This window comes from Macrobrachium nipponense, chromosome 22, assembly GCF_015104395.2.
Source record: "Macrobrachium nipponense isolate FS-2020 chromosome 22, ASM1510439v2, whole genome shotgun sequence".
Classification (NCBI taxonomy): Eukaryota; Metazoa; Arthropoda; class Malacostraca; order Decapoda; family Palaemonidae; genus Macrobrachium; species Macrobrachium nipponense.
Window position 1 is genome coordinate 63,425,919 of NC_087213.1, and position 12,150 is coordinate 63,438,068.

A 12,150-nucleotide genomic window follows, 5' to 3' on the forward strand; every position below is an offset into this window, starting at 1 on the left:
GTATTAAGGATAAGCTGAATTATAGTGTGTTTATGACATGACAGAAGCTGTGATTTCAAGAACTTTCCTAAAAGACTAAAAATTCTGTACTTCCAGTTTTATTGTGACCAATTATAGCTTTCAGCTGGCACTCCCAACATAACAAATCTGTAAATAAGCAAGTTTGCCATACAGTAAAGTTTCTAACTCCCTGTCCTACAATATGGTTCTTAAAAACTTGTAAGGCTGGCGCTATAACATCCAGTCAGTAAATTTTTCAAAATGCATCATAGAAATTCAGTGCACAAGTGCTAGAAATAATCTGAAAAAATACTGTGGTACTTTTAAGTGCCAAATTAAGCTGTACTAAAACAAAAATAAAATATACTTAAGTAGCATTCAGAAGACTATTATAATCCTAAACAAAAATAAAATATACTTAAGTAGCATTCAGAAGACTATTATAATCCTAAAGAAAACCCAATTTGTAACCCTATTTTTCCTCCCAATTCTTAATAAATATCGACAACTTATCTACTCATTACTGTAGGTACAATACTATTCATATAAGTAAAGGCTTCAATGTGCCATGAAGTACAGGGAAAAAGAAAAAAGGGAAAATAAGAAATAAAAACTAGGGCACCTGAAAAGTCATGCGCAAGGCAGCTGTCATGCCTCCCTCTACTTAACGTCATTACAGGATACTGATATTGACTACAAAGCACACCTAAAGCTATCAGAAACACCAAAAACTAATAGGAACAATAAACCTGAGGCACTAGGATGAAGGGAAATGATTTTTTCTGAATTTACAACTGTGCAATAATGAATAATGGGTGTTGGCAGTTGTGGTGATTTATATTGGGATGCCAAGCATAAGAGCATCATTGGGAACTGTAACTTTGCTCGAGCAACTAAGGATATTTTCTCCCAAGTCTAGAAATAAATCATAAACTGTGCTCATCCATTATGTAAAAAGGAATACTGAAGGAATTGAATGTTTTTAAAATGACACTAAAGAATTTAATTAAACAATGGAAGCTTTTTGAAAGTGAAGTATGGTAATAAAGTTTTAAGCTCGGTGCGATATTTTGTAAAATGGAATGTTGCAGCAGCAACAGCATTTGCTGATGCATCAGCAGATGTGGCTCGAGGAGATTTGTGATATCAGGGCTAATCATTGGATGGATAAAAGAACCTTTGTTTTAAAATTTCAAAGCTCAACCACTTTCAGCACTAATGTCAAACTAAAGGCATACCAAGGAAAAATACTTAAATTCATCAAGGAACTACCTCCCAAAAATTGTACTGACAATAAATATGAAATGTCGGTAGTCATAATATTTTATTTTAATTCTAAGACAAATTTTTCAAACTTATAGCACCACTAAATGCATAGCAAAATACCTACTTCACAATCCTATTTTGTATATATTCCCTGAAAGCCATAGCTGCTGTGCTGATTTAATATGCTGAGCTAAAAACTTACACTGTCTGTTGCTCTGTCACACAACTGATGCTGTGGCTCGCCCATAGCTTCACCCATTTTTGGTGCTACCCCACTCATCATGGCTGCTGAGAATTCAGGGGGGAAAAATACAGATGGGAGGATATTACGGTGCTGGAGGAGGGTAGGGAGGATACCACTCCTGGGAGGAGAGGGAACTGAGGTCTGACACTGGAGGGCGGGTTTAGAAAAGGGGGGGTAAGGTTGCAATGTTGGAGGTGTTGAATAGGTTTCAACATGTGCCACATGGCTGGATGCAGAATATATAAAATTAGAATGATATGGGATGACAAGATGCGGCGGCCGCACATGAAACTGCACCTGACTTGCATCGCTGGTGATTGCAGATGACTGAGAAGTTCCAATGGGTGTTACAGACGAGACTACTCCTGGTATAGAAGGGACTACGGATGGCTGACACTGTAAAAACGCTGGCTGAGTTGTCACACTTCCTAGCTGTGCAGGGATACCACCAACATGCTGCACTGAGGCTTCTTGTTGTGTAAGTGAAACTGTCTGCTGAGACTGAATGAGACTTAGAGTTGATATAACTTGTGCAGTTGTAGCTGCCAATTCAGAGGCAGAAGTAGCAGTTCTCTGTAGAATTACTTCAGCGGCACCTGGCATGGTTACATCTGCAGATACATCGGAAGTAACCGTTTCTGATGTTATTGATGCTGGAACATTTGCACACACAACTGATGATGGAACCGGAACCTGAGAGGACAGCAATGCAGACTGTGAAGATACAGCTGGAATAACTTGTGGAATGCTGCCAGGTATCAATATACTTGTCCCACTGGCAACAGGTGGGATGATGGGCTGGGGCTGTGTTGATATAGGCAAGGGTATGACTGGCTGAGGAACTACAGCTGGAGGTTGTCCCACTATAGCTGGAAGCTGTGTTCCCACTCCTGGAGCTTGACCAACCACTGCTGGAGGTATAACACACTGCGTTTCTGAGCCTACAACAGATGTTGATGACCCACCAGAAAAAATTACTTGTGACTGAGGATGAAGTATAGGAGCTTGTGAAGACATCATCGCTGGCTGTGAGGATATTAATGCAGGCTGTGGTTGGGACATAAGAGGCGTTGGCTGAGGTGGTAGAACAACTGGCTGTGGGGCAAGAATTGGCGTTTGTGATGTAATTCCAGTTGGCTGACTGGCAATGACCCCAACAGAAGGCTGTGTCATCACAGCAGCTGAAGGTTGTGACATAACTACCGCTGCAGCAGCTGGCTGTTGGGACATGGCAGCTGCCACGGAAGGTACAGAAGGCACCATCATAGGCACTGAAGCCATGACAACAGGATGGCTGAGAACAGTCAAAGCTTGTGAACCTATTGCCACAGGAGGAGAACCAATTATAACTCCCTGAGATGTTAAGACCTGTGACTGAGGAATTCCCACATGGTGCTGTGATGAAAGTAAAGCAGCAGCACCTGCAGTACTACCACACACTTGAGAACTTATACTACTGAAATATTCAGGATGTTGCTGATCTACCTGCTGAGATGAAGGCTGAGGAACAGAAGTTGGTTGCTGAGCAGCAGGCTGAACAGGCTGCTGAACCTGTTGAAAACCACTTGTTGGTATGTATGCCTGTGATACTGACACTGCAACGGCACCAGCTTGTGGATACTGGGGCTGTGACTGAAAACCAACACTGACTGGCTGATACTGTGAGGAACTACTTTGGTAATTTCCATAACCATAGCTGGAACCATAAAACTGGGCATCCTGAAATAATAAAAGAAGTATGAACTACAATACACGGTTTTCCAAGGAAACTGATGCTAATTTTCCAAATGTCATTCATGCCAGTATAACCCAACTATTTCAAGAATTATGTTACTGCAAACTTATGTGACTATATTAACAATGGGAGTAAAATTAACCACATCCAAGTACCTGAGTACTTAAATTCAAGTCTAGATACATTCTAATTAGATGGGTATAAAATATAAAAGACCAAAACAAAAACTGCAGTACCTGAGTAATTGTCTGCTGGCCTTCACTACCTGGTGTCAAGGTATAGTAGCCACTTTCTCTTACATTTTCACCTAAAACCAAAACTTTATTATATTATACTGTACAATGTTTTTTAGTAAAAAATTAAAGGCACCTAAAACTTAAAGCATCAAAAACAGTCCTGATTTGACTAAAAAAAAAAACATTTGAGTAAATTGTTCAAATATGATTATCTTTTCTTCCCTAACATACTTGATTTGATGTACTTCAAATTCAAAATATTCTTTCTAAGCATTATATGAAAAGCTGCAAAAATCTTATATGAATCATAAACAGTATTGAAGATAACTCAGTTTTCTCTGCTGAGCCAAGTAAAATTGTCAAATATTTACCAAAATATAGGAATAAAGGAATCAAAACTCATGTTAAAAGCTATAATTTTTCAGTACCCTTGGTTGCTTCCTACTACTTTAACAGTATACATAAGCCTAGCATTTCATAAAATACAAATGTGCAACACCTGCCTGATAAGGATTTCAACATTTTTATTTACACTAATTACATTATATGTTGATTTCCTTGTATTCACCTTGTGTAGCTTGTGTTAAGAGAAAAATTACCTAGTTAAAAGTGTTAAATGTGTATAAAAATATAATATTCAGTGCTACAGATGCAATATTGTTAAAGAAATTAACATGATTTTTAAAAATATATAAAATCTGAAAATGCTTGTTGTAGGAGGCAGAATTCAATTTACCATTTAGCCAGAATTTAACAGACTCAAACATATACGTACCTTGCTGTTCCTGAGGAACTGCTTCAATGACCATTTGCTGCTGAAGCTCCTGCTTTGGCTGCATCTGTTGCGTTGTTTGCTGAGGAGGTTGTGCCGGCTGCTGCTGATCTAGAGGAATAGTTTGTTGGGGTTGGCTCTGTTGAATGGGTACAGATACTGGTGGTTGTACAGAAGTCTGGGTTTGCAAAGGTGGTGGGGCCTGTTGCTGTGGCACTGGTGCTTGTGGCTGCAACTGTTGTGGCTGTTGTATTGGTTGTGGTTGCTGCTGCACCTGCTGTGGTTGCTGCTGTATCTGCTGTGGTGGCTGTTGTATTTGCTGGGGTGTTGGCTGTATTGGCTGAGGTGTTTGCATTGGTTGTGATGTTGGTTGTATTTGTTGCTGTGTCTGCTGTATCTGTTGTGGCTGTTGCTGCATTGGTTGCGGTGGCTGTTGAATCTGCTGTGGCTGCAGCTGTTGAGTAGGCTGAGGTGGAATTGGCTGAGCTGACTGAACAGGTTGAGGTGTCTGGGGCTGAAGTTGAGGAGATGGTTGTAATGGCTGCTCCTGTGGTTGCTGTGGAGCAATCTCCTGAACTTGTTGCTGAAGCTGCTGTTCTTCCAGTTGTTTCTCTTTTTCGACAACCTCCTTTTTGCGACGTTCTTCCCTTTCTCTTGTCAAATTGCTAATCTGACTTGCAATCATCCTTGCCACTGTCTTTTCATCTTCTTCAAATATCCACCCCATTTTAACCTAGAGAAGGGATTATAAAAAAAATCTAAAAATGTGTAATGAATTTAAAATCCACACAACCTTATAAGAAACAACTTCCGAGACTAGTGGCTCTTTAAAAGACATAATTATGTGACATATGGTGATAAATTAAATAATCCCTTACCATGCCCTCTGCAATCTTATCTGGATTATCATTATTAATATCAAAGTCAAATTGGATGGCTTCATTCTCCTTGTGTTTGTCTTTGCGTTTCTTGGGATCAACTACACGTAATCTGCAATGAAAATATATAGGTTTAGTCCCATATTTAGGTTTTCTGCAAATAAAAAAAAAAATCCAAGTGGAATTTGAATAATGTGAGACACATTAAACCTAAAACAATCACTATCCAACAAAAAGATGAGCTTGGTTGTCTTATCCATCATCTTACCTTAGGGTTACATTCCCAGAATCACTTAACAAAGCTTCTTCCTTATTGGTGAGGTCAACTTTGATTCCAGTCTCTTCTTGAAAGAACTCATGGTTCAGTAGGTCTTTCACAGTTGGTCTGGAATGAAAAAAAAAATAAATAAATGATGGAAAGGAGAGCATAGTGTTAAGGCAAAAGGAATTTCTAACCAAAAAGTAATTCTCAGAATTTATGAAAAAATCTCAATATTAATCATAACAAACTAGGGCACAAGAGATATCCTACATATCTCCAATAGATCCTCTTGACCCCATACTGGCAGTGGAGCCCAAACTGGAATGAGGACTTGATGCCAGCATGCGATCTAAAAGAAATTTCCTCAGAGACCAATTTTTTCGTGGACTTTTTTGGGGACTCGGAGGTGAAATACTGTCAATACACTGTGAACACTGGCATGAGCTGGAGTGCAAACTTGAAATGTTGCTTTGTGTATCATCACTGTTATAAGAGTGAGACAAATGAATAACTGGGATAGATGTGTTACTAGGGGAAGATAACTTTCGCATATCTTGTGGTTTCAAATGATACTCGGAAGATCCTCCTTGAATATCTGAGTGCCGACGACGACAATTTCCTGATGAATGCCAAGACAAATGTTCATATTCTGATGATGCTGGAGAGCGATGGCTTGAAGAATAAGGATGAAATATACTTGGACTTGCAGATCTACTTGAATGTGGTGTAGCTTTATTATAAGATGTATTTGGATATAAGAGAGGCTGCACGTCCTCATTATAAGGGATATTTCTTGGTCGACTTCTCCCAGGTAAAGGTGACAATTTACAGGGATGTCCAGAGCTATCAGATCTACTAGAATATGTACTTTCACATCTAACTGGGGATGGAACATATCTAACTGGTACAGGAGATTTAGGGCTTAGGGGAACATAATTTTTTTGCATTTCATTGTTCTCTTCATCTACTTCCAAATGAGTATCTCCTGGTGGCCATACATTTGGGTAGGCGAATAATGTATTACTATTCTGGCAATTCATGTTTTGCGGTGATGTATGTAGCCCATGATACTCAAAGTCATATACTTCAGCTCTACTAGAAGTTATGGTACTGGATTCAAACGTATTCTTATCAACAGGATCATAAACAGGTGCAAATGGTGACACAGGAGACAGCAGAATATAACCATGTGGCATGTAAAAGTATTTTCTTATTGGAATGTTTACAGGCTCTGGAGAGGACTGAACAGTAGTAGTACAGTGCACTTGTGTTTTACATACAGATGCCTGACAGCCAAATTTTCTTGTAGACAAAGGACTAGTTGGCTGAGACAGTGACTGAGTGGGAAATCCTAGTCCTGGGTTCTGATGGACACCATGAAGTTGAACCTTTGTTTCCTCTCTTTCAACGAAAGGTCTATTCCAAGCCAAAGTACTTCTGAAGTTTTTTTCATGGTACTGGCACTGAACATCTTGTGGACAGAATGTGGACCCTTGTGGCAGGGTCCCTTTTGAAGCTAGGTCCAGGCTATCCAAGCTTGCAATTTTGTGCAAACTTTGTATTCCACTGTTCATAACTGTCGCTTTCTGAATCAGAATTTGTTCGTTATCCCTTCTGCCAGCCATCATTAAGAAAAAATGTTTCAAAACAGGAATAGTAACATAAAAGCAAAATATTTCTTAAGAAAAACTCTGTATACCAAATTGGCATTCCTGTCTAAAAGATTAATTCTTGATACTTATATGAATGCTGTGTGAATGCTGTCACTGTGAATTATACATTTTGTTGTTACAGGTATAGTTTTCTTCAGTAAAAGTTTTCAATATTATCACAGAGAAATGAGATAATTTCCCAGTTATCCACCACTATGTATACATATGCTTATTACACAGTCATCTCCAAGACTTGTCAACCATCTTTACAGATATGCTGACTGTAAAGAGTAATTAACACAACTTGAACAAAATCGGTAGGCTTTAGAGCCATCAGTCTGACAGCAAAAACAAATTTGAAAGAGTCTATCACAGCACTGCCACTTGTGAACTGGGGCCACTCCAAGGCCTTCCTTTCTTCACACTTGCAATCCACCACCACCCAAACCGCTTAAACCCTCACCAGACTAGTCACCAAACACTGACAAAGAGTGTTGAATTACAACAACATTCTTTCAGGCTTATAAAACTTTATAAATTTAATCATGACTAGTGTATCAACTCAAAAATAAGTGAAACTGAGAAATAATAAGTAAAAACTTAATTTTGCACTTGAAAATTAAACGACAGCAAGTGATCTAGTTTCCCATTAAACAAAGACAAGTTTAATCATCACATAAACTAATATCAGTCTAGTTTTAAGTTCATGTTTTCAAAACAAACAACAATAATACACTTAAACATATATTAATGAGAGAGAGAGAGAGAGAGAGAGAGAGAGAGAGAGAGAGAGAGAGAGAGAGAGAGAGAGAGAGAGAGAGAGAAATTACTTATATTCATTATTCACAGAGCATATCAATATAAATTGTCCTCAACAATTAAAATAAATGGTTCTCAAAATGATAATTGTTCCGTGAAATAGTGAAAACAAGTTCTCCTTATCCAAAGTACATTACTTAAAAATCTACAAAACAGATTCAAGCCCATGGTTCACCTCTACTGACAAACCATTACGAGTAAAACCCTACCGCTTCTATCTGTCACCTGAAGTCTGACGACGCACTTCTCTTCTTTACTTTTGACCCTACACCCATTCACTTACACACAAGAATTCTTAACAGTTAATTAAATAAAATACTTTATCCAACAAATATCAACAAAAATTCATATACACAATAACAGTTTTCCAGCATTATTTGGGCGAATTTGATGCATATGGCTATTATTTTTAAAGTTTCCTCTTAAAATCCCAAGCAAGATTTTCTAAACATAACATCCTTCATAATAAAATAATGTTAATCAGAGAATATTGAAAAAAATTACTCATTTACCATACTCGAAGTTGTATCTCAGTACTGAACTGAGAGAGAGAGAGAGAGAGAGAGAGAGAGAGAGACGAGAGACGAGAGAGAGAGAGGAGGGAGGAGAGTTAGGGACGGAGAGAGAGCGAGGGGGTGGGGGGGGGGGGGCGGGGGGGGGATTACCTTTCAATATTCTGAAGTCTTGTGCACCAATCAACAATGTATTTAACATCCTCATCCTCTATCTTCAAAAAACTTTGAGGACGCACTCCCTGAAAATAGAAAATCAGTTACAGTAAATGTAATAATTTATGAACACTTCAAAATTGCACTGCATGAACCATATTAAAATACGTACATGCACATTAGGAAATAGGAAAACTGAACTTTTTCAATACTGTATACTACTGCATACAATATTTGGCAATATATAAAAAATACTGTATATGGTTACATGTGTTGCATTCTGAATCATCCTTTTTCTCTGTATTTACTATTTCCTTTTTATCTTTTCATTCTACTGGCTTTAGAGTAAAAAAAGTGGCATTAAATTTTTATCTGTTAATTTTAAAATCATATAAATATAAAAAAATGGCTTAAACAAAATAAAGATAAACTTACTGTTGTAACTTTCTTATAAATCTGTGCAGGTCCTGAACATTCCTTGTAAGGATATTCTAAGGTGGCCATTTCCATCATACACATTCCAAACGCGTACACATCTACCATCTCGTCATAATGTTCTTCATACACTTCTGGGGCCATAAACTCTGGAGTACCTGCAGAGCAAAAGGTGATTAATGAATTGTTATACTAAATTAATGAAAATCTTGCAATAAACACCATACTGAATTTGATTTTTAAAAAATGATCATAAACTTCTGATTATAAAAGATACTACACAGTTTATAATTAGTAAAATCAAAATTCTTGGCTCAATTACACTGGACAGCCATGATACTTTATATTTGGGAAGTTGCGGCGCTCTCATTTGTAATGTACAGGCCATACTTCTCCAAATGAAAAGCATATAAAAAATACTTTGTCTCTGATCAAAATATCAACACTGTTGAACTTAGAACAATATTTGGATTGAAACAGGAGCTGCAATCACAATAGACTGAACACCAAACATGTGAACACTTCATAGTGTACAATGGCTCTGGTGGAAAACTAAGGAGCTGTGATGGTGATTGCTTCCTAGCAAAGAAAGATAAAGGGAAGGAAGAACGCATTTTCGAGTTACCGCATGCATTGTGTTGGAGGTGCCGGTTATCATGATGTTTCTAGAATCAGCAGGAGTATTGTGGAACTCGTCGGGACGTGAGAAACGCCGCGATTTCTGATGCAATACCTCGTCTAAATTCATCTAAGAAGTTCCAGAAATCTCTGGAGCCTGTGACGTTCGCCGTAGGCTCTGTCCCCAGAATGCCGTATAAATACGACGGACGAAGTAGCAGCAAGAGGAGGAGATATAGAAAGCAGAGATCATAGAAGAGAGACACCAGTTAGTCACAGGGAGATATCCTCAGTAAGAGCCACTGGTCAGAATATCAGTGAGAAATCAGCAGCAGCAGAGATTTTCCGAGAAAGATAAGAGAAAAAGGAACCGACGAAGGATCAGAAGAGTTGCTCGAGAGTTGGTTGGGTACTGGTCTAGCCGTCTTCAGGAGTGGACTACCGTGTTATCGCGATGTCGAGCAGACTTCAGAGAAGAAAAGGGCCTGCTAGGGGTTTTGGCGAGTTCCTGCCTTACAAGTACACTATTTTCTGCAATACGGAGTCAAGAGGACGTCTGCATTCACCGTTTTCCTTTTGAGAAGCCATCTCCTCGAATTGCCAAATTGACTAGCAAGTATATGAATTGCCTCACTGTTCCCCCAGTTCATGCAGTGTAAGATTCTATCTTTTTATGTAAATAGGAGATACCATTCTGCATTTACCTCTGTTAGTAAGCTTGTACATAAACCTTTGTCGTGTTAGTGTTTCTTTCTATATTCGTATCCCCAGTTTCAACTGTTGGTGTTGAAATATTTTTTTTTATTTATTTCATATCAAACCTGAAGCGGACCTCCCTCTGAGGCCGTGACATTGTGTCGTCCTTGGCCAGGATATTTCGACACCGTAACAGGAGCAAAAGGCTTTACTACAGTTAAATCCTACTAAGGTGCAGTCTGAGTCTAGAAAAGAGAATCAAATTACTTAGATCAAACTGCATTTTGCCAATTCTCAAGTCTTAAGAAAAAGAACATATACTCTAGAGAATAACAGGTTATTTATATAATTGAATATTAGTATTATCTAACAGAACAGTATTCTCATACTATGCTGTACCTAAATTTGTAACAATAGTATAACAACTATTCTTAGAAAAAAATGCCAGTACAGTATTTGAAGTCCTGAAATATCTTTCTTTTGAATAAATGCTTATGACAACACCCAAAAAATAAGAAAGCAAGGAAAAATACATACACAAAATTTTGCTGTTCAAGAGAGAATGAATGCCGGAGATACCACTTACCAATAACTGACTTGGCACAAGACCTGTTCTTGAGTGTGGCCAGACCAAGGTCGCCGATTTTGACAGATCCTGTGGTCCCGGTGACGAAGATGTTGTCACACTTCAAGTCTCGGTGAATGATGGGAGGAGACCTCGAATGAAGGAACTGGAGACCCTTCAGGATTTGACGGCACCAACTCTTTAGCACCTTCAGGTTGACCTTGCGCAGACGCCGTAGATACCTATTGGTAAACGCACCATCAGACGGGTTATTCTCCAAATGAATTTCGTAAAGTTTTTGCACTAGTCAGTCACATCGTCTCATTTCCGAAAACTCTACAATGATGCATCGCAAGATTAACAACTTACATCAGTCTATCTTAATCTCACCATTAGGATATTTCCGACTAAATTCAAACAATTACTATCACACTTATACAAAAGATAACGGAGTCAGTCTGAAAATACTTATCTGGAGATGAAACAACAGCAAATCAAATAAAAACTTGCACTGGAAACAAACACCAATTGTGGAAGCTAAAACGAAATGTAAAGGATTGAAAAATGCCCTAACAAGGAAAAAAAATGCTTAAAAAAATTATAATATTAATACAACTGAACTGGTGGGAAAAAAAGTTGGAGATAACTGTACCGCTAACAGCGATATAAACGCTTAGTCACGATTCTTGCTCTCTTTCAATCTTCAGTTATTCATGTTTCTCATTTTTTTCCGGTTTGTCCTTAATTTTAGAGACGAGAGGCGTGGCAACTTGAGTCTTGTCTGGTCTCATAAGACCAGGCCTTTATGTAAGGAACTTTAAAAACCAACCTCTCTCTCTCTCTCTCTCTCTCTCTCTCTCTCTCTCTCTCTCTCTCTCTCTCTCTCTCTCTCTCTCTCAGTCCAGTCATGAAGTCACTCGACGACCTAATCTAAAAACCATCTATAAAAGACAAGAAATTCCTGCAATAAAACAGCAACATTTTCAAGCATCGAAAATTACCCTGTCGTTAATTTTGAGCCATTTACTTACTGTGAACTGAAATTCCTAATGTGTTGTAAACACTACGCAAATAAGCAACTACAACTACGCACTCGGAGCTAAGCAGAGGAAAATGTTCTCTGTGGCATGTATGCATATATAAATAGTCTTTAATAAACAATGTACCGTTCAGTGCAAATAACCTTTACTAACATATACTTTATTCGACGGAGTATACAATTGTATCAAAATTAAAAAATGAAATCCGTACGATTAAAGCAGAGGTAAAAATTGTGGTATACACGCTATTAAAATAGTTCAAAG

The 12,150-nt window shown here is 38.2% G+C and overlaps 2 protein-coding genes across 28 annotated transcripts in view; both read right to left on the reverse strand.

The window, feature by feature from the left end:
• LOC135198752 (serine/threonine-protein kinase WNK1-like) overlaps positions 1 to 12,150 on the reverse strand; it is a 569,129-nt gene that overhangs the window by 51,601 nt on the left and 505,378 nt on the right. For 23 of the 27 annotated variants that reach the window (XM_064226633.1, XM_064226620.1, XM_064226621.1 and 20 more), the window contains 8 exons: positions 10,868 to 11,088; positions 8,968 to 9,125; positions 8,530 to 8,618; positions 5,400 to 5,516; positions 5,132 to 5,243; positions 4,257 to 4,986; positions 3,482 to 3,552; positions 1,808 to 3,229 (listed from right to left, as the gene is read on the reverse strand). In XM_064226633.1, the coding sequence (XP_064082703.1) occupies positions 1,808 to 3,229; positions 3,482 to 3,552; positions 4,257 to 4,986; positions 5,132 to 5,243; positions 5,400 to 5,516; positions 8,530 to 8,618; positions 8,968 to 9,125; positions 10,868 to 11,088 (2,920 nt within the window). The remainder of the gene's footprint in view (positions 1 to 1,807; positions 3,230 to 3,481; positions 3,553 to 4,256; positions 4,987 to 5,131; positions 5,244 to 5,399; positions 5,517 to 8,529; positions 8,619 to 8,967; positions 9,126 to 10,867; positions 11,089 to 12,150) is intronic. The other 4 variants (XM_064226618.1, XM_064226611.1, XM_064226635.1 and 1 more) reach the window with 2 other exon arrangements.
• LOC135198754 (uncharacterized) lies at positions 5,527 to 7,564 on the reverse strand. The gene has a single exon (XM_064226637.1). It carries the CDS (start codon positions 7,019 to 7,021, stop codon positions 5,660 to 5,662), a length of 1,362 nt encoding a protein of 453 aa, XP_064082707.1. The 5' UTR covers positions 7,022 to 7,564; the 3' UTR covers positions 5,527 to 5,659.